General features: G+C 37.7%; 1 protein-coding gene across 6 annotated transcripts in view; it reads left to right on the forward strand.

Moving 5' to 3' along the window:
• The first annotated feature begins 405 nt into the window (after nucleotides 1-405).
• Nucleotides 406-23,126, forward strand: part of TCF12 (transcription factor 12) — a 181,823-nt gene continuing 159,102 nt past the window's right edge. For 2 of the 6 annotated variants that reach the window (XM_062583356.1, XM_062583357.1), the window contains exons 1-3: nucleotides 1,039-1,074; nucleotides 1,329-1,425; nucleotides 2,153-2,225. In XM_062583356.1, coding sequence (XP_062439340.1) covers nucleotides 1,351-1,425; nucleotides 2,153-2,225 — 148 coding nt within the window. In that variant the 5' untranslated portion in view covers nucleotides 1,039-1,074; nucleotides 1,329-1,350. Of the gene's footprint in view, nucleotides 533-1,035; nucleotides 1,075-1,328; nucleotides 1,426-2,152; nucleotides 2,226-23,126 lie in introns of those variants that run through there. The other 4 variants (XM_062583358.1, XM_062583353.1, XM_062583352.1 and 1 more) reach the window with 4 other exon arrangements.

Here is a 23,126-nt window from a genome sequence, read left to right on the forward strand (position 1 = left end):
TATCTGAAGTCAGGATAAGCGCGATGACACGTTTTGGAGCACGGATACCGGTGCAAAAGCTGTATTGAGAGGTTTGTGCGCTAGCGCGCTCGGGTGGGTTGGGGGTGCTTCTACGGGCGCCCTTTGTGGTGTTGCGGTGCGCGCCGTGCCCGGGAGCCGCAGCTGCGTGTGCGGACCCTGCTCTTCGCTGGGTGTGCCGAGCCGAGCCGTGCCGCGCCCGGCGGCGGCCCCGCGCGGGGTCCTGCTGCGCCCGGGCCGGGGCCGGGGCCGGGGGCGCTGCGCGGGCGGCGGCGGCGGCGCCTCCCTCCCCGCCCGCCGCCCAGCCGGCGCCGCAGGGGTTAAGCGAGCGGCGGCGCTCGGCGCGGAGGGATACGGAGACGGAGCCTTGAACGTGGTGCTGAGGCTCCGTAAGCAAAAAAATGTCTGCCTAAGGGAAACCCACAAGTTCCTTCCAGCGGGGGGGGAGCGCTCGGCCCGCCGCCTCCCGCGCCGCCCGCGGCCCCGCCGCCGCCCGCAGCTCGCCGGGCAGCAGGTGAGCGGGGCCGCGGGAAGTTGGGCAGAGCCGGGGGGAGGGAGCGGCGGCGGCCGGCGCTCCGAGGGGCAGCGGCGGCGGCGGCGGCCGGGAGCCGCGGCCTGGCGGGCGCGGGGGGCCGGGGCCGGGGCGCGGGGCCGGGCGCCGCGGAGCGGAGCGGAGCGGGAGGCGCCCCGGGGGCGGGGGGCGGCGGGGGGCCGCGGCCGGCGCGGCGGCACCGAGCGCTCGCAGCCCGGCCCGGCCCTGCCCGGCCCGGCCCCGCCGGGCGGCCGCGAAACTTGAGGGGCGGCGGGGCTGCGGCGGCGCCCGGCGGGGCGCGGGGCGCGGGGCGCGAGCCGGCCCCTCCCCCGCGCCCCCCCCCGCGCGCGCCGCCGGCCCCGAGGCGGCTCCCGCCCGCCGGCGGCTGCGGCGCGGCGCGGCGCGGCGGTCACCGCCCGCCTGGCGAGCGGCCGCGGCCGGTCCCGCCTCCCGGCGGCGGCGGCGGGCATGGCGGCGCGGAGGCGCGGGCGGCCCGGGCCCTCGGCCCCATTGTTGCCGAGACAGTGAGTCACTTAATCCCGCTAATCCCGCGCGGCCGGCGGGCGGGCGAGCCCGCGCAGGCCTGCGGGCCGCCGCCCCGGGCGGCGCGGTGGCGGCGGCGGCGGGGCCGGCCGCGGGGGCGGCAGCGGGGGCGGCCGCCGCGCCCCGGCGGCGGCGCGCTGCTGAAGGACGCGGCCCCGCGGCGGCCCGGGCGGCGCAGCGCCGGCCCGGCGGCGCGCTGAGGTGCCCCCGCGTCTCTCCCCGGTGCCCCACGCAGGACGCAGCAGCCGGGGAGGAGGATGAACTCGCAGCAGCAGAGGATGGCCGCCATCGGGACGGACAAGGAGCTGAGCGACCTGCTGGACTTCAGCGCGGTAGGATCCCCGCGGGCGCCCGAGCTCGGCGCCGTGCCTGGACGTCCCGATTTAGTGCTGTGACACCCGCTGGGCGGTGGGCTCAGCCGGCTGAAATCGGGCCGGCCCGCTGGTGGCAAAATCTAGCAATTAACGTTTCAGAGCTGGCGTGTGCCAGCGGTAGTCTTGCCTGTTAAAATATTTCTGTCGGGGAGGGGGAGAAGGTAAACCGAAAGAAAATTTGCTGATGTCTGGAACGATAAGAGTTTTCGGAGTAAAAATTATCAATGATTTTGGTTTGGAAAGGTGAGATTTGTCTGTGTGTATTTTTAACAGACTCTTGAAAAGGTGTTTGATTTATGAACAAAATAGAAAACTGCTGCCTTACAAATGCTGTCTCTGTCAAGTGACTTCAAATTCATTGATCTGTAGGAAATATTTTGACTTATAAAGTTTTATGATGTATAATTATTTTAAATTGCAGTAATAGCTTTTTCTTTTTCTTTCTTTTATTTTCTTTCTTTCTTTCTTTTTTTTTTGAAATGGAGAGTTTAGTGGTACTAAATAAATTGCAAGGAGCAGTTATTGGCTTTACGGCTTGGAAAATGAATTTACTGTTTATTTACTAGTAGAAATATGCCTCAATTAATTGATTAATATTCAATCTCTTCCAAGAGTACAGTCTAGATTAGTAATTTAACACAGTGTTTTCACACTAACTTAAACATATTGTTTTCTTGTTTTGCAGATGTTTTCCCCACCTGTTAATAGTGGGAAAACCAGACCAACTACATTAGGAAGCAGTCAGTTCAGTGGATCAGGTAGGATGCATCTGAGATATCAAAACCTAGCTGTACGAACTTTGTGTATTTGGATAGTTTTAGGATGCTTGAAGTATGATAATCTTTCTATTGTACATAGTCTTATAAGATGCTCAAATTAAGTGGATGTGTCCTGTTTTGGTCTGACTTGATTAGACGTTTTGTTCTTGGCTTCAGCCACAGTCTTCCTTTTATGTGCCTCTGACTACTCATCTCAATACAGTTAAATGTTAAGTATCTCTAGTCACACTGATATACAAGTTGTTTATCTGTTACAGTAAAAATGAATGGCGGCTTTGTTTTTGTTTGATAAAACTGAACTTCTCTTCAGTAAGTATTTTCTAGTGCCAGTAAGAAAGGGGAAAAAACACTTCAGTAAAATGCCGGGTGATTAAATATTCCTGATTGTAGAACAGATCTTAAGACATTTTCCTTAAGATTGTATTTCTACTTAGTACCTGTCTTTTCTATAAAAATCCCAGTATTTTAAGAGTTACTCACCAGATACTACTAGCTACCAGATCTGAATTATTCTATTGTATTACTAAAGTGATTTGCTAAAACTTGAAATTATTGCCTTTTTCTGTCCCCTTCTCATCTGCCCTTTGGAACCCTGGTTTAGTACAAGATAATACGATTTTCTAATACTTTGTAGTCCTCAAAGTTCAAACACATGTAATTGTCCTTTGTTGAAGCTTTATCAATGCCACTTGAAAACGAGTAAGTGTAGCTACGTGTTGCATGTATTTTGTTACTTGCTGTTTTCATTGAGGACCACCTAATGTCTATTTTCAAAGACTTTTAGCTGAGCCAGTGAACTAAATATAAGTGTAACTTTTAAAAGACACTTTGAAAGAATGTATTTACTATTTCTTTTAAAGGAGTAACTTTTTGATACTTTTTTTTCCCCGAGTGTGTATTTTGTGTGAATAGGATGAAGTGATGTTTTTTGTTTTTACTTAACAAAAGTAAGTATTTAGAATGCGCATACAGAAGTGCAATGTAGGAGTTGTTTGAAATTCTGGAGTAACTTTGCCTGTTTATTTCATATATTACCACAGCTATTGCTTTGAGAATTCAAGCAATGTCTTGAATTTTAGTGGCATTTTAGAATTTTTATTTTTAACAGCATTAGAAAAGCTTCTAAATTGCAGGCTTGTGCAAATTCTTCAGAGACTGTTTTACCTCATTTAATTTAACTAAAATATGTAGTAAGAGCAATAAATGCATACGTTTAAGGAAGTATTTCACCTTTCCTTTTATTTTCCCTAAAACACAAGCATTTTTGACTTGTTTTTTACATATAAGTTAAATTAATTCCTTATACAATGTAGTTAACCTGTTTGTTTATTTTGTATGACCATTTTTTTTCTCAAAAACTTCTTTTAAGAGGTTCAAACATCTGAAATTTATTGTGGGGATCACAACCTTGAGGATTTTTTTTTCCTTCTATACTTTGCTTTTCTGGGACAAATAAAATCTGCATAATAAAGCTTTCACAGTTAATTAAGGTATTAGCTTGATCTTGGGTGCTATGGCTTGCCCTTTGCATAGGTAACGTTTTCCCCTTCTCTTCTATTTTCTCTCCAAGTGCTGGCTCAAAAAAAAAAAAAAAAAAAAAAAAGAATGCCAAAATACTTAGCTTGTTGGGGGAAATAGTGTTAGTGACTTCTCGTATTTCTTTATTGGGAAGCCTAATCTCTCCTGATACAGGATATCATCACATAGATACCAATCATGAGGGAATGCACTGCAGCTGTCAAACAAGCTACAACCTCAACAGAAATCCCCTTAGAGAAAGATAATAGTATATATCCGCGGCTTTTAATTCATTATGTTTCTCATTGAACAGACTGACTGGTTGGTTGAATTAAACGCACAAATTCTTGTAAGTTTACAATGACCTAAGCCTTGACTTGGGGATTACTCTCTGCAGAAGTGAGGGGTAAAAAACTTCTATAACAGCTGTGTTCTGAGCCAGAGTTCAGCATTGTAGAAAGACCTGGTTGAGACAGTTTATGAAGTATGGGCGTTTAACTGTGATCTTGCTTAATTTCAAGTGTCCCGTAGCTTGTAGGAGAAACAGTGTTTGAATGCTGGTAATTTGTTTTTCTTGCTATTTAATCTGTTTTTCTTGCTATTAGAGGTCACTTTTTAAAGGGAAACATAGGAGGAAAAGGTATTTATTCCTTTGAGCCATCCAGTGTGAAAAGGCACAGTATGTATAGATTTCTAAAAAGTACTTTTTCTGCTTTGAATACGTTATGATGATATCTCTTAAAGAGGCTTTCTGTGATTTTGATTGCAGTTAGGGAAGTGTAGCTTGCTTCAGTATCTTTACCATTAAAATTATTTTTATCTCCCTTTTTGATATGTTTCTGCAAATACACAGAAGGAAGGTGGTTTTCTTTTCTTTACTGGAGTAAGACTGTGTTTATTTCTTGTTAGTTATAATAGAACCTTATTTTTCTTATTAAAATTTAATAAGTAAATAAAAATACTTCCCCCTCAAGTCCCAACCAAACCTATTCAAGAAGCAGCTTAATGGCCCCCATTCAATAGGCAAGAACTATGCAGACAAACAATTGATTTTTCATGTGAGTTTCTTTTAAGACTCTCTACTCCTTGGAAATCTAAATTAAAAGAAATGCTTATGATGTCTTTCCTACTCCCCTCCTCTTCTCCACCCCCCCCCATCTCCACTTTGAAAGGACAAAATAGTTGTTCAAGGACAACTAGGTTGTTTTTATTTTTTCAAGCTTTGCTTTCTAAAATTTTGGGAATACTAGGGTTTATGCTATTAGTTTTTATATAACGAGCATAATCTGATATGCTCCTGCATTATGTCTGTTAGATTTTTTTATATATATATATATATATAATCTAGTTACACATTTTTATAATACCTAAAATGACTGGGTTTTATTATTTTTTATTTTTTTAGAAAAGATTGTCATGGATTAATATAGGAACAGTGTGTTTTGAATGAAAGATAACTGAGGTGTCTAGGAATGTGTGGTGTTGGGGAGGCTGCCTTTCTACAGGTCAATCAGTTAAGAATGAAAGTTGCAGATGAAATAAGGAAGCTAATCTGGTATATCATAGTATCTTATGGCAGTAAGTTGTGTAAGCTGCTGATAAAGTCAACTATCTTGGTCACACTACTGATGAAAGTAAACATTCTCAGGAAAATAACCTGATATCTAAGTTAGTGAGTTAAACTATGAAATATTCCTCAATTCCTCTTGTAAATACCTCCTGTTTAAAACAAAACTTTCCATTCCTTCTCTTCCTGCAAAACCAGCTTGATAAGATAAGGAATTTTACCTTAGAAATGGTAAAAGGAGAAGACAAAGATCAGAGATATGCTCCACCAGGCTTCTTAATTTGAATGTAATTAATTGGGCTTTTTTCAGGTTTTATTTAAAATCAAAAATTTCTAATTTTGATACTATGATTAATAGCAGTGAGCATGATTTAAAATGAAATTTTGTTTACTTTTGTCAAAACCACAAAATTTATGCTAACTGACATAAGGGTAGTTATCCCTTTTCCCTATGCCTTCATTTAATACAGGATCTCCATTAAGATCCAGTTACAACACCCAGATATACTTGAAAATTGTTAACCTTGGGCATGGTACCTTAAAATAAGACTTAATTTCAAAGAACTCTTTAGATTGTAATGAAAAATGTGATTTGAGATGGTATTTTATGTAGCCTGTGGCCTACTACTTTAAATTCTTGTAGCCTTATAGTTGTATTGATAGTAGCATTTTTGTGTGTGTCTGTGTGCATGCAAGATTTCAGTTAAAAAAATGAAGTAAGATAATGTGTGTGTCTAATGGAAAACAAAGTGAGAGAAGTTTAAGAGGAAAAATTCAAGAACTGAGTAGTTGAAACACGATACATCCATTGGCTGTAAGAGTCTTCTGAAGTGTTTGAAAAACACATACACACATTTGTACCCAGAAATCTTTGGTGGGCACAAGTCGTACACATATTTAGATATTCCTCATACGAAGCCTACATGCAAAAAACTTAATGTATCTGCATACTGTCTGTGTGCAAATTCAGATGGTTGCCATTTCCACTTCTCTGCCCAATAATCTACTGAGTTTGAAAGGGAAGGATTGGGATAGGCTACTAATTAGTGGCTTGATGCAAAACTCTTCAAGCTGCTAGCCTCCCATTAACTTGAGTGGCTGCAAATTTGGGGACCCTGCATTCAGACTGGAGGCAATGGTAGTTCTATTTAGTAGATCTAATAAGTTACCAGTGTTTCCCAAAATAGTAAAAGTTGATGTGAATTCAGTTTGTCATTCCTGTAATCTCTTATTTCCTCCCTAATGTAATGTCAGCAGTTCTTTATAAAAATTTCAGTACAGCGACGTGAATGTTGGCTCTGTAGAAGAGGAAAGAACACTCAAAATTGTGATGGTTGGATAGCTCTTTAGGGTGAAAACTGCAGAATGTGGAGACTCTTCTTATGTACAAATCAATGTTTCTAACCTTTCAGAATACATTATTCTCTCTCTCTTTCCCTCTCTTTTTGATTTCTATCCGCCCCTCCCATCCTCATAACTAGTTACTCAGAGCCAATTCTCTCTGCTTTTGTTCCCTGCTATTCTATGTGCATTTCAGGTGCAATCTCCTTTTGGGATATGGGAAGTTTCTAGTGCCTGCTCCTAATTCCTAAAATAAGGAGCTGATGAGAGATGTTGTGTAGTCTGGTCCTTAAATTATGAAGAGTTAGTCTACGGCAAATGCTGGCTGTCTTTTAAATAGGAAAAGGTGAAGGCCTGTATCTGAGGACTTTGATTTATATTTTTTCTGTAGTCATCCAGAATATATTACAATCTTGTATTTTTTTTATTTACTTTTTAAAAGAAGATAAGCTTACTGCATTACATGCCAAAAGTCTAGGGCAGCCTGCTAAAATAAACATTAGATTATGCAGCTAAGTGATATTTAAATTTTTATTTGTAATATTTAATTTGTCCTCCAACTCTGCTAAAAGTGAATTGGCAGGCCTGATAACCTGGTATTTCATCTTTAGTTTGTGGAGTGCTAAATTCAGTCTTCTAAGGGCTTTTGAAGAACTCTTGCTTAAACATCTTGCTTAAAAGCAGGGAAGTCATTAGCTTCTCTCTTCCCTAGCTGTTTGTGGGGGAGCCCTGTGGATTACCCTTCAAATGGGCTGAACCCAAATGAAGTAAAGATTTTAGACTGGATCATTCACCTGCTGGAAGGCTGATACTGTGCTAGCGTATAGGGGACTTGCCTATCGGCAGTCTCTGTGCTGCTCTTGCTGTCTTTTCCTTCACCCTTTCCTCTGCCTTGAGAAAGATAAACTGTCAGAGACTTACTTGATGAAGAGTCCTGAAAAGCACAGCATATAAAAGAGCTAAACAATTGCCTCCATCATACTGGTTTAAAAGAAAGGAAGGGAAAAACTATTGGACAAATGGAGGAAGCTGATGGTCCAACTTTAAAGCAGGCAAGCTTCTGCGAGGAGCTTATGGTCACATGGATACTGGGTTTTTGATGGTTATGAAAAAATAACAGATGATTTTGATTTTTGACATTCCTGGAAATTAGGACTATTTCATGCTAAATCTCCTGATATAACTTCCTGAAGTGGTATTTTAAAATATGAGTAATTTCCATCTTTCACATGTATCAAACTATTTTGCCAAAGTTACGAAAGTTATTACAATAGCTAGATGTTCTTAATATAGCTTTTTGACCAGATAAGTGTTCATCAGTCATTTATTACAGTAGGCCATGTTTTTGAAAATGTGGCTGTTATCACTTTAAGTTGACACTATAAACCTCGCGTCAATCCATGAGAAATTCCTTGCTGTCTACTGAATACCTAATTTTAGTATTTCTAGTAGCATTCAGTCTTTCCTCTATTCAGAAATGTACTTGACATTGTTAATATGGGACATGATAATTTGATGTATTGGTTTTTAGAACGCATTTTTCCAAGAGGTTAATCTGAGATTTTCAGCAATTAGTTCTCCCTGGTTGAGAGCAGTGATGCGACAACTGTGTTAACAAGCATAGCATTCATCTCCAATCCTTGTATTAAAGTTACTGTGTTGCAATAAAAGGAAGATCTTTGCAACGTTATTTTTAGATGTCTTAGAAGGTCTGAAGGCACAACACTGCCTAGTCCTTTTCTTCATGACGTGGAGCTAGACAATATGGGAACCCACCCCTTCCCCAGACAATACACCCGCTCACCAGAATTTTTTCTGAAACAACTTTAGATGACGAAGAGTATCCAGAGGTTTCAGGGTTTGGTCTTAATGGTAAGAGTGCGATTTGAAATTATCTGTTTTATTTCAGGGTTTACTTAGGGAGCAATATGTTCCTGAGCTTTTTAATGGTGGATAAACTTAAAATCAGCCTATTACGGGAGAACTTTCAATACATAAAATAGCTAAGGAGTGAGATCTTGTGGTTTTTATTGTTGTTGTTTGGGTCTTTTTTTGTCTTTGTCAAGGGAATTGTGTGTTACAGGTTTGTCATTCATCCATGAATGCCAAAGTTTCCATCTTTCCCCACTTCATTCTAACTGTCACACAAATAGAACTTAACCTTGCTATTTTAGCTGTCAAACCAGTATAATAGCTGTTTGTCTCAGATGATTTTACTTTATCTGTAGTCGAGACTCTACATATGTTATATGAATTTCTTTAAATTTACTATGTACTATACTATTCATTTGGCAAACTGTTTTTTTTCATTTGTTAAAATTATAGTGTAATTATTCAGATTTATCTGTTTTTTACAGTTGAGAAATATATGTTATGAACAAAAGAACTTTTAAGACTAATAAAAAATCATATCCCTTGCTAAGCTTGGAGTTTGTGAAGACTTCTTAAAATTGAAAGACCTGCATAAACTTGAATAGCTCACTAGACCACTTGCACTGATTCTTCTTAACCACTGAGTTGCAATTTTTTTGGTACTGTAGTTTCGAAGGATCATATTTTTGGAGTGTGTGAATGAGCATTTTTTGAGATTTTTTTTAATAGCTTTAAAATTATGCATAGAGCCAGATGTGATCTATATGATATAATAAATAAGTCTCATATCTTAGATTTCCTTCACAATAAATACATTTGTTTAAGTCTTTTGTGTATATCAGGTTATTGTATTTGACAAATCAGTTTTAACAATTTTATCGAATAAAATGTGTCCTCTAAGAAACTTTATTTTAAAGATATTGTATAATTTAAAATATTAGCACTTACTATATATATATGTGTGTGTGTGTGTATATATATATATCAGTTTTATTTAGTTTAGTCTTGTTATTGTGTGCCATTTTATAAAGAGAGAAAGAGTCACTAAATTTCAATGATAAATAAAGAGAGAAAGAGTCACTAAATTTCAATGATAAATAAAGAAATAACACCAGGCAGTATTTTTTTCCTACATGTAAATTGTTTGATGCAGATTGTTATTTAATACGGTAGCAGGGTTAGAAGAAATGTACACCTTAATGGCCAATTCTGGTAATTAAGCACTGTAAGAAAAGGGAAGCAAACTATTTCAGTGCGTAACGGTCTCCATAGGCTAGGAAATGTATTTTTAATCTCCCTCTCGCCTTCCCCCCCCCATCCTGCCTTATGAAATAATGGCCACACCTTCATTTTTGTGTGTCTGTGTGTGTATTTCCCTTTTAATAAGAAAGTCTATAAATTTCCAGTTTGTTTAAATATATCATCCCAAATATTTGTGAATATTTGTAAGCTTTTTAAATGCTATAATCCATTATGTGCATTTACTTTAAATGGTTGTAGAAGCAAGTTTGTTGCTATTATGAGCCTAAGATGAGATAACTGATAATTTTTTAAATGCTTTGAATGAATGCCTTGTTTTTTTTTTTTCACTTGTAAAACAAAGCTATGTTTGTAAACACAACTTTCAAAAACATAAAGGACATACTTTTTTGGTGAAGATGTTAACTGAATACCAAAAATGGTGAGAAAGCAGCTTTTGTTATATTTAATAATGTCTCACTGTTTTCAGAGGATAATCAGGCTAAAATGTACCCAATCAGTCTTTAGGATGTTAGATTTTTCTTGCGTGCCAGGGATGTGATTTTTGGAAAGACAACTCAAAATTTCTCTAAAAGTAATAAAGTTCCTATTATCGACATAATGTAGAAAGGTTTTACATCAGCACATCAAATAGGTATTGATGATGTTTTAAAGAAATAGTTAGAATGGAGGGTGGAAGAGGAAGGGACTTGAAAAGGATTTACTTTACAGCCTTGTTAATCAGGGTAATGTGAACTCACGTCTGTCTAGAAATGCTAACAAAACTTTAACATAAAGCGAAGTATAGTCTTCATAGTGGACAAGGAAGTTGTTATTCCTTAATCATGTCAGGGAAAACTTAACCGCTCATACTATTGAACTCTATTTAAAAAAAGAAGTTGAAAAGTGCATACTTCTGGTATTACACAAAATTTCTCTTCAGCAGTAACTGGAAAAATAGATATTTTTAGATAAACATGACAATTTTGAATGAATAACATTTCTTCCAAAACAAATCTTATTTTTTGTAGTGGACCTGAATTTTTACTCCTGATGTGCTACAGAGATTGTCTATACTTTTTTTTTTTTTTTTTTTTTTTTTCTCCCTTCTGGTAAGCATTGGAGTAAGAATTCCTTTTTCTGTACCAGTTGTAGCTGCAGAAATGATAGTATCTCCATGCCTTTAGCAGGGAGTTAATTATGTGGAATTTCTCAGAAGTCTTTTATTATTTATATTTTTGCTCGTGAGCTCATGTAATAAGTTCAGCCATTTGTTTTCACTGTCCTATCCATTTATTTGTCTGGAAAAAACTCCAGGAAATATTTTGTTTTTGTCTTATCTCTTAGAGAGCTCTTTACTGCTGATGAAAATGAAGCAGTGGAAACACAGGGGAACTTAAGTTATTCTAGGTTGGAGATTTATTTGTGTTCTGAGCCTTGCTTTCTTTTTTTTTAAAGGCATTTTTATTGCTCCATTTTTAAATACAAAGATGAATTTGCAGATGAAAATCTAGTAAAACAAAACCCCAATTTTATACACTTGTGTACGTTTTACCTGCAAAATACCAATGAATATCATACTGTTCATGTGCTGTGTGCTAACTGTAACGAAGCGTAAACTGAATTGGCTCTATATAAGCAGAGGACTCCATCTGTAATGTTGTCTGGTGTCAGTTTTTATTCTGTTTAGACTAACCAAAATGTTTTGATCTACATTTTTTTAGTAGATATCATGGTCTTCGAGGGGTGAATTGATTTATAGTACTCCAATCTTCTTCCATGTCCAGCTTTTATCAACAAATTCCTTTAGAGACTGAGTGGTTCCAAGTCTTGTCTAAAATAAATACCGCATGCACATTGCTGTTTTTTGTATGTACTATCTGTCTTTTTAATTTGAATATCTATTTAAAAGTCCAAAATAAATAGGTTTTTTTGAATGAGGCTGTAGGAAAGGAAAAAGAGGGAAGAATTAGCCAAATGCAAAATTTATAGCGAGTGTGATTCATACCTACTAGCATATAATGCATAGGAAAAGCATGTGAAGAACTTAATGTAAAATAACTTTGCTTTACAAAATTGATTTCTCTACTTCTGTCAGAAAACATGATTAAAGCCTAAATGATGTAGACAAATCCAGCACGATGCTACTGAATTCCACCTTTTTGTATGCTGTAGAGGTCTTGTGACCAAATACCTCTTGAATTTACTACTCTGATACGTTAGTCTAGTAGGATGGTGTGAAAGTATGTATTACCTTTGAATACTGAATTTTAATATGTGAGATAAATGCACTCCTAATAAAATCAAAAGTGTTTTTAGTTTTCTGTAGGAGAGTGCAATTCACTGTTTCTGTTTTTATTTTTGTTTGTTTAAATGCAGGATAATGTTGTTTTGATGTTATCCCAAGAGCTATTGTAGCTACTCTGAAATGATTAAACCAGACAGTTTTGCTTGTAGGACAAACATTTTTTTTTATATATTGTCATGTTTTGATGATTTTCAATGCGACACCTATACTTGTTCCTGTTTCTTCATGCAGCAACTTCATGACTCATAATCCTTGCAAAAGAACACAGCTTAAAATAATCACTGATTGTTTCTTTGCAATTCTATTCACTGCCCACTGCAAGTAAACAAGAGGAGCAATGACAGCATCATTTAATCTTTTAATGTTTGCTTTTGACGTGCAAAACATTTTCATGTAATAGAAGAATAATCCATAAGGAGAGTAGCTGCTCTTTCATCTTTGTGAATGCTAAATGAAGCTAAGGCTTTTATGAGGAGATGGTGATTTAATGAAGATGACCGAGTTTTAGAGTAATGAAAAGCTTTTGTATATTTCTATAAATGATGCGTGGTGCTTACTGCAGACTTCCACTGGCTGTGTTCTGTAGCATGTCTTCTGAAGATTAGTGCTTGTGATGCTTAGATGCAAAGGTGATTGAATTGTGTAGTAAATCATCGGTTTTCCTCTTACTTGTATTTATAAAATAAATACACATCTGTGCTGCCTTCTGTGTATGCATGTATGGAATGTCTGAAATATATGCTCCCCTGTCTGTGTAATGCCTTTATTTTGGTAACCTTGAAAATATCTGCAGTATTGTGTTCCCTGTCCTTGCTGGAGGTCAATAATAAGCACACAAAAAATGGAGCATGAACTTTGTCAATGTTACTTATAGCAGGAACGTTTTGTATCTTCAACATGATATTTTTCTGCCAAGTGTTCTTAAGAAGCTAAATTTAAAAAGCTGCTGACTGAAGCAAATTGATTAACACCTCACCCTCTTCCCCCAGCACTTCTTTTCCCTTTCATTTATTTATGTTTTATTAGTTCATTAGGAATAGTTTCTTTGGATATAGTCTTATTTTTTTAGCAAAGCAAGATAGGTAAGACCACATACCTCAAAAGAAGAGAGGAGAGCCTTTAAAGGGTGGAAGACTTTACCCTCTCCAGAATGTACTCTCCCGTCATGAATCAGTAAAAGACTTACGTTTTTTCCTCTTTGTAAGTCACCTTCTTTAAAGTGGAGAACTTTTGTAAGAATTGGTCTTTTTCCTTCGAGCAAGGTATTAAGGAAGATTATGATTCCTTAAGAGGAAGTTTCTGTTTGTATATTAGTCTTCAGTATATGAGCTCTGTAATGTACAACAACAAGTAATTTTAAATGTTCTTAAACTATTTCAGGGTTGTCAAAAATGTGAAAAAGGTGACTGTGGTGGTAATGCTTTCCTTTCTTTTAAAGGAAAGATATATCTGGCCCTCTGGGGCAAGGGAAGTTAAGTGAGCAACAACAGACTAGTTTTTGGGTTGCTGTCATATAATAATATCGCAGAAATAGACATATAACTTGCATTTGTTATCTATTTAATGGCTTGAATGACTGGCTAGTTTCTCTGTAGTGGTGTACAAACTTTTGCAAATATCAAAGTAAAATGACAGATATTTAAGAGTCTAAATGTTAGGTAAATACATTTCAAGACATGTCAAAGCAGTACATATGAATTTGTTTCTGAGTAGCTGGTGAAGCATTTTAAGAAATTACATCCTTTGACTAATGCACTAAAAACAGAGCTTTTTTGTGTATCCTTCATACTTGTTAAACTCGCTTCTATTTTCAAGATACTTGTTGAGTATTTAATGACTCCTTAAATCATTTGCTTATTTACTATGCACTAACATTTCCTTTTTCCTTTTCCCCCATCCTGGTAGGCAAAATTGGGTGGGATTGGAGAGGAGGTAGAGGTCTGAATATGGAAGATGCTGTATAACACAATATTCCGTGATAAAAGTTCTATTCCTTTTACCCTTTGAATAGTTGATATGGATTTTATAAGGTAAATGGCGCTTTCTTCTCCTACAGATGCAGCTGTTTGTTTATAGGTAGCTCAACGGCCCAGTGAACGATCAGCAAAAAAACATTTTGGTACCTTATATTCCTGCAAGTGAAAACTGATATGTGTATTACAATGTGACTTGTGCTGCAACGAGGATTCAGTCAGATTTTGGCCATCTCTCATGTATGTGTCATAGGTTGTCTCTGACACAGTTACTGAAGAACATGCCGTTGCCATAGCAATGAAAGTCCTTTTGAAGACAGAATTCTTGGCAGAGCTGTTGCACCTCCTAAAGTGCTTCGTGTGTTGATCTGAAAGTATCTTGTCAGTATTAGCACATAACTGTAGTGGAAAGAACAGGAAGAATAGGGTTTCTCTAAAATGTATGACTTTTTCTTTTTTTTTTCACAACTAACTGTGATCTGAACCCCTGTTCATAAAGCTGTCAAATGGAGAACTTCTGAAACTTTATGCTATGAACAACTCTTTTTATACTTAATGTAGATGAATGCACGTATAAGTTGAGGTACCATAATGGCTAAATAGTGTTTACTGCAAAAGTATCAATTATGACTTGCACATTTAGTTTCCTACAATACTTGATCCTATTAGGATAAATTTTCCAGGTTCTAAAGAGCTACTTCTATGCTTTTGGTAAGTGCAAAGTGGTTGCAAAGTGGTGTAGACTTCTTTGTCTATAACGCTTTTCAAACAGATATTTTTCTTTTTTCTAAGTGAAATGGTTGCCAAGCTTCTGTAATATTCGTGTTATGGGACACTAAATGTGATGCTAATGAAAGGAGGGGGAATCGCTTATAGCAGCATTTAGTTCTGTGTCCACTTGGAAACTATATTTACACTGTATTTTTTTTTAGCAAGTAGAGATAGATCTTTGCGTATAAATATGTGTTTTTCCTATAAAGTTTGGTTGTCTTATCAAATTAAGAAAGGAGGTGCATTTCTTGTCCTATGAGTCTCTTATGTCCCCAATAGATGTGTCACATCTGATGTGGATGTATATATATGTGTATATATACATACCTACACACACACGTGTGTGTATATATATATATTTATTTATGTATTAACATGTGGTGTTTTAGTCCCTAGAATGAAGTGTGGGGGTTCTCAGGAAACTTGTATGGGTACTTGAGACAGCAGTAACATCAATTTCCACATATATTATGAGGCTAAAGTTGATTTGTTTTTTTTTTCTTAGACTTTGCAAAATTTTCATTTTTTTCCTTGTAGTTCTTAGTTTAGAAATTCTTTGATCTCCTGTTTTTAGATGAGAAAAAAATCATGTGATTAATACCATACAGAATACTCTTTAATTTGAATTGAGGTTTCTAATTTTTAGGAGTTTCCCTATTATTGAAGCAACCTCTGGAAGAAAAGAATATTGAAATTGCCATATAGCTTGCTCCATCTTTTACTGCTTTATGTACTGCTTTTTCAATGTACTGGTTTTTGTCTTTTGCTTCATGATTCACTCTGAAATAATAGACATGGATGACAAACATCTGATTCTGCTGTACCTCCCAAGTGAAATTAAGGAAGAATGAAGTTCCCCAGTCAATACTTTATCTGTACTTGAACTTTCTGCCTGCTGTAGCAGGTGTGTGCATGCCACGCTAGTGATCTTTAGCTTGCTTTTTGCTTTTTAGTCCCTGTCCCCTCTTGCCACTTCTCCAGCACAGGAAAGAAGCCTGGTTTCAGTTTGGCTCACCTCAGCTGAGTTGGTGCTTTATGCAGTTTAGACATGTTACTTAGTTTTCCCTATGTGTCGCTTTAACCTGGCTAAACAAGTCGGGGTGTGAGTGACCTTGGTACGGTGACCTGATGGGTAGGAGGAGAGACTGGAATTAATTACACTGAGATGAGAATGTGAACCAAGGGAGTTGGAGTCCATGAGGTGTCTGCGGTGGTTTTCCCTTTTTAAGCAAATTTAATGCTGCATCCGAGGTTTGTGTGCTGACGCTCTCCAGTTGTCCTTGGGAGCAAATACAGTGTTGATAACTCAAGTTTCCTCTAATTCTTGCCAGTGAGTCTCAAGTCAGGTTTGGAGGAAAGTCTTTCACGGTTCCAACAAAGGTTTGATTTGTGTGTGTCTCTGGCCTTTGGGGCAGCTGATAGTGATCAAGTTGGCAGGCGTAATATTGTGGCAGTAGGTTCACCAAAATAAATAGAGATAAGCTCTCTGTGTTTCAAATACTGCAAGTATGTAAATTCGTATTTGTATTGGCTTTGTTTTGCTAGACATAGCAAAGATAATGTATAAAATGAGTTCAGTATGAGAAAACTGGGTACTTATCTTTTTGAAATTCTAGTTCTGAAAGAATTTTACAGTTGGATGACTGACTAAAATAGACCAAGTGAGCAACTCACGTAATTCACGTAGCAAGCTTGCACCTTGAGATATTCGGTAGATTGTAGTATCTGCTATCTGTCTTGTTTCAGCTGTATTACTGCTTTATCAGATCAGTTAAATTAGAGTTTTGCTAGAGTGCTGGGATTACGAACAAAACAAAGATATCTCAAAATGTGAATTTTTTTTGTTGTCTTAAATTTTCTGTGAAGGTTTACACCTAGTAATTTGCACGTAGGAAATATTACTCATTTGATACTTAGTGCTGTTATTTTTGTAATTTAAATAAACTAAAACAGATATTAGTATCTTCATTCAAAACTTCTGCCAAGATTGTATTATTTTATAATAATGAGAAGATAATTTTGAGTTTTAAAGAACATAGCTAAGAGGAAAAATACTGTTTGTATCTTGCTACATCGTTCCTGTGTCGCTCTGAGGAATGGGCTTGTCAGTTTTTCCTCAGCTCTAAAACAAGAGCTCATATTAATATTATAGAGGAGGTGGTGTTTTAGTATCCTCAGTTTGGGGAAGTGGCTGACCTGGAAAGAATTAGTAGGGATAACTTCATGTAACTTAAGGGGTGTTAAATTTGCTTGCACATATTCTCAGTGTAGGTTTCCACTCCCTGCTTCTGTATGCAACTTCTGCAGCTTCACTTGCTTAATTCTATTTCATTTATGTTGATTAAAATTTCTTTTTTGTTTTGTTTTTCCTCTTTATACTCTGGTTCTTGCTATATCCACTTTACACCTGGTTTAAATACGAGATCTCTTACTTAAAAGCATGGAACTGCAAATTTCAGTTTAGGACTCATAGCAACCTTTTAGAAAAGGGAGATGGTTGTTATTTAAGTGTTGTCTCAGCACACCTTTGCAAGTTGTGCATGCTTCTCATTTTTGTAAATTTTATTTGTAAATTTATTTGAATCTAATCCAAATAAGAAAGGGCACATAAATATATTTGCCATGGTCAAGGAGGAAGATTACTAGTCTAGAACTGTTTCCTGATGTATAAACAGCCCTGTCCGTAGCTATCCTTTGTATTTAATAGATTAAATTCGTTTTGACAGCTGGATATATGTACCAGTGTCTAGCCTATGGCCATGATCTAATAATCATGGATATGGTAACAAGTCGTCTAAAAAGATTCAGTAATCAAGTGGTTTTTTGACAAAACCTACTGTGACTGAAACAAGAAATGAGGCTGTGTTAAATGTGACTGCATTTGCTACTGTGCCTGTATTCTGAATACTTAACAAATACCCTTTGGGATGCGGTAGATGGAACCTATGCTTTAACAAAGATGGAAAAAATAATTGTACTACAACTGTCTGCATTTTAAAATTATAAAGCAATTTTGATCTAACCTAATGGTTGCACAGGATTAGTTTCAAAACATTTTCTCCTGCTCCTAAAGTGTTTTTATTTGAATTTGATCATTTCTTTTTGTCATAAAAATATCTGTATTCCTTTAAATGGAGCCTTTTGTGGAGGATTTGATTTGTATATCATAATTTTGAGACATGAAGGGAAATTTAAGAACTACTGATGACTAAATGTTTATCAAAGCCCAAGACTTTAATAAGAACTACAGACTTTTCTACATATTAACAAAGGGTACTTTGACTGTTATATTTGATTAATAAAAACTGTTTTGTAAGTAAATGCTTTTTAAAAATGAAAGAGAAAAATATCTTGCCCGTGAGCAATCCTTTTTTAATATAAAATTATACTAGTGTATTTTGTCAAACTGTAGCATGCCATGACCTTTGTTCTGTATTTGGTTCTATCTTTTTGAAAAAGAAAAAATAACTTACTGATAGAATATAAGCCAGATCAGGACAAAACCCACAAATGGGGTGGCCATTTTGGAACATCTCTCTTCTTTTACTTTAGATAGACCTTGGATGTATCAATTGGAAATGATGCTTTAGAAAATACAAAAGGGGGAAAAAGTATGAACTAACTTAACAAATTGAATGTTCCTTTCTCAAGTGAATTAACTGTTCACTCGCATCTCTTTGCATTTATTGATTACATTTCAGCAACATCTGAATGTGATTTTTTTCTCTTGATAATGTTAACTTCCTCTCTTTTTCCCTCCCTCACATTATTTGCAGTACTTATTTGAATTTCACAGCAACTTCTATGAGAATTAGTAAGTTTGTGCTGAGGCTAGTATTTGAAGAGCTGCATAAAACTGAGGAAATCAGAGGATAGCAGCAGGGAGGGGAGCCTGGATGATGTCTCCAGTTGAAACTTAGTGGAAGAAGATTTTTCATTTCTCCATATGTCTGACATGCAAGAAACTTTAGGAATTCTTTACACTTGATTTAATATTAATGTGCAATATCTATTTTTGATCCTTCACTGTTTTGTCACTTTAGAAAGATGTCTCCTCTAACTTGTTCATGAAGAACATTTGTCTGAGTTATGTGATAATGAAGCAGTGTCCAGAAGCAATTTCTATGTGTATTTTAGGTTGATTGTGTTACCCCAAAACTCAGAGTTTAAATATATTTACATTTGTAAAGAATAGTAGTGTTTAAAAGTGAGAAATTAAGAATGATGCTGCTATATGTTTGGACTTTCTCGTGCAGATGACCATCTCTATTCCCACATACTTTCCGCTGTCCAGTACCTGGTTTTATGTTTCTAATTTTAACAGCCCTTGGGGAAGTTTTTTTGTTCTGGCCATGATGGCAGAATAGTATTGATGTGAAATGCTTCTGAATTTCTGAATTAATTAGTTTTAATATGAACTTGATTCTCATTTTCAAGGAAAAGTAAAAGTGGATTGTTAAAATGTTTTTTTTTTTGGGGGGGGTAATGGTTTGTTAGTGATGTTATTCCTAATCGTAAATATTAATGCAATAATTAAACCTTCAGTAAAATGCTTTTGATTAGCAAAAAGTATAGTAAAGTTAACCACTTTGGCACAGTTTTTTAAAAGCAGATTTGAATTTGTCTGGAAGTTCAACTTATTAATGTTAAAAAAAATTTTTTTTGGTTGGTTATTTGCATTGTCCTAGATTCACTCCTTTCCCAGTCTTTAATCCTGTTAACTGGTTCCAGGAGTGTGTGTTTCGTCTAGGCATTTGTACAATAGGAACCAGCTGAATTCCTGTCCTGAGCTTTGTACTGTGTTGCATTTTTCACTTTTCAGTTAACCTTGCTAATCTGTCTTGGTGGACAAAACACATAGGGACAATTCAATGATTTTCTTTTTCAGTGCTCTACCTAGTGCTGTTGTTTTTTGCTAGGTTGCATCTTGCAGGTGTGATTTTCTTTTCTTTTAGACAAAAAAAAAAGAGTATGCAATATATAGAATGGTGTGGGTATAAACACCAGGAATAGTAATTATGTTCTGAAGTATATTTTGATTCACTTTTACCTTGTCCAGAATCCCTCAAACAAAGGTTGTCACATTGCAGACCTCTGAGTGGATTCAGATCTGCTTTTCCCTTTATAAGTCATTTGCTGCAAAAATTTTTCTTCACATATATGTTCCTGGAACAACTGAAAACATAGTAGGGAGGCTCAGCATTGTCTGTAATCTCTCCTCAACCAGTGATGTATTTAGTGTTTTTAGACCTTGCAAGAATAATTTTTTTTTTTAAGTTTACTTTTTTCTCAGAAGTCTCTTGACTGATTTTAAATGCAGGCAGATTACCAAATGGGAGGGGAAGGGATATTAAAAAGGATTATTTGTTTTCAGCCCTCTTGGAAACAATTCGTGTAATACATGTAGAATAAGAATTCACAAGCATACATTTGGAATTATACTGTTGCAAGTTATATTACTATTTCTTCTTAGGAAGTTTGAAGCATCCTAATGTAGTTTCTGTTTAGTTATTTAAAAGCTATATAAAATTTGTTAAATTTTCCTTGTCAACTTCACGCTGAACTTCTCTGGAAAAATTTTAACCAATATACGCAAGTACTCAGTTTCTCAGAATTTGGTACTTCAAAGCTCCTGGGCACCTTTTTTTCCGGAAGTGTGAATTTGGTAGCAGTATGGGCTTTGACAGGACTGTGCCTGCCGCCTCCCTGCCTTTGAGCGGGGAGAGGGGAGGAGGCCTGGAGCCTTTGCGAGGCCCTTGCGAGGTGGCCCGCTGCGCGGGCTGCAGCGCTGCTTGTAACGAAGAGCCGCGCGGCGGCTGTGCCCGTTTGTCAGCGCCGAGGTGCTGGTCTCCTGCTTGTCTGGGCGGCCGACGTCCCAGCACGCAGACAGCCCGCGGCTGGGGCCCACCAGCCTCTGACGATATGGGCTGCTGAATCTTTATTTCTGGTATAATCTTATCTCTCAGGAAAAGGGAACTTTAATCTGCCTTTATCCAGAACATTTCTAGTCATTGTGGTTTGATTATTTTGATTATTATCTGTAAACAGATGTAAAATTCCAGTGAAGCCTTTGATAATTTTTGTCAAGTTTGACACTTTCCACTTACTTGATTTGCAGTGGTAGCACTGAAGCCTACCATGACTGTGGGACTTCTAAAATCTTTTAAACACCACTAGATAATCTAGTGTTAGTATTTTAATTTCTACTTGAATTGAATCTAACTTACCAAGCTCCTTAGAATATCTTATCCTTTCTAGTCATTTTAGAGGCCTACCTTTTTCTCACTGGTGATTTTCACTTTGGCAGTCTGCTGACATTATTCTGATTTCTCCCCTCCCCATTATATTTTCTGAATTCTTCATTCTTTAATTCCCCTGACTTTATTCTTAAATGAATTGATAGTTGAAAGTAAGTTAATTGATGTAGTTAGTACTCCCTTGTTTGTTTTCCCAAACTTCAGAATAATTTGCGATCCTCTTAGTTCAATAAAGTAGGTAACCTTAGACTAGTGAACACACTAGTAATATTTGTGTTATTAAAAGTCAAGCACTTTTTTTGAACACTTGATTTCATTACATGCAATTCAAGGGAATGCCTTCAGACTGCAAACTAAATATTGATATTGCAAATGTTCCTACAAAGCTATGAATTTTATGTTTACTAAAATAGTAGGGTGACCTTCTTCACAGGAGGATATCATTGCTAGAATTTGGTTTAGATACTGAATTAGGAATTCCATACTATGTCTGTATTGAAGGTGCTTGCCTGCTGGCAGTTTTTACTGTTCTCAGCACACTTGTATGCAGTTCGTGTGATCTTGGTCATTTTGGGAACTTATCTATGTTTTCTAATCATCTCTGTGATTTAACTTTTTCCTTTGAGAGAAGGTAGACACGTGGAAGTCTGTAAAGGGGGTGAGTGAACAGAAGTTACTGGCATAATGGCTCCAATTGTGCAAATACATCTTCTATTGCTGTCCCACAGCAAACAAGCCTTTGCTTAAGTGGCCTGTCTAGTTTTCTTCCTGCATGCAAAGGACAGGAGTCAAGCTGGCTGAAAGCCTTTTGCTTCTACAGCTAGTAGTGCTTGCATGGTGGAGCTTAGTTGTGCTTTACTTTCTACAGGGACAATTTCATCCTGATCCTGCTGGCAACCTGTCCTTGAAATGAGAAAAGTGCTCTTGGTTGTGTAGTTATTCTAAAGGAAAGGGTTCAGCTAGAAGGCTAAGGTTTTTCGGGGTGTGGAAACTTAGATTCAGTAACTTTGGCATCAGTATCTACAGCTCTAATCTAACAATTTGGAGCAATGTCAGTTATTTAAAAGCTGTTGCTTCTGTGTTTTTGTGTTTGTTCACTAGTTATTCACTCTTTTATAAGATTATCTGAACAGAAATATAAGTATGAATGAAATGCCTTTTAGTAGTCCAAGTTGCTCCCTCTTGCTTTTTATACCTGTTGGCTGACACTGTTAAGTGCCTTGCAGACTCACATGGTGCGCTAGTTTGAGAGAACTACTCTGTGCAACTTAAAGAATACTGTTCTTAATGTCTCTGTACTGGTTCAAGTCAGAACCGTATTTTATTATGACTGTTTAAGTCATAGTAAGATATAATGTAGTTTGGCCTTTCTATCTTTGGCCTTTCTATTTTGACTTTCTCTTTTGGATTTTGATGACTTCTTTCAGCCCTTCATTCTAATACTCTTCAGCACTAGAGGTAGCAGAAATAGTCCTAGAAGGATTGTTGTACTGGTTTGTTTCAGCTAAGGTTTAATAATATTGCATGACTTAAAGTTTTCTGTAAAATATGACTAGAGCTGGATATAGGAAGCTTTGAAAGTAATTTTTGTGATCACTCAAGGTGTTCTCCAGTGAAGAGTGTCTTGTACATATAGATATTGTAAAGTAGAAGCTTGCTGAATACGCCTACGTTTCTGAGAGTCTGGCTTTTCTTTCACATTGCTAGTGCTGATTGTGATGATAAATGTAGTCTGTTGCTGCATGTTAATAAGAAGTAACTACTTGTTCCTTATGCAGCTTTTCATTTTGGCTGTTCTCATCTGGCTGCATGTAGGTAGAACTGTTCTTTCCAGGAGTGATGAGTTAAGAAGTTTGCATTTGGGTTTTATATTGTGTCCTGTGACAAGTTCTGACTGTTTACAATCAAAATATCCTGACTCAAAAAGGAGCTATGATAAAACTTCTGTTTTTTATTATGAGAATTACTAGAAATAGGCACCTAGCTGTAGGTTTATAAACTTCTGAAAGTACTGCACAGCTTTTAAATTAAAAA

Source organism: Rhea pennata, chromosome 10 (assembly GCF_028389875.1).
Source record: "Rhea pennata isolate bPtePen1 chromosome 10, bPtePen1.pri, whole genome shotgun sequence".
Classification (NCBI taxonomy): domain Eukaryota; kingdom Metazoa; phylum Chordata; class Aves; order Rheiformes; family Rheidae; genus Rhea; species Rhea pennata.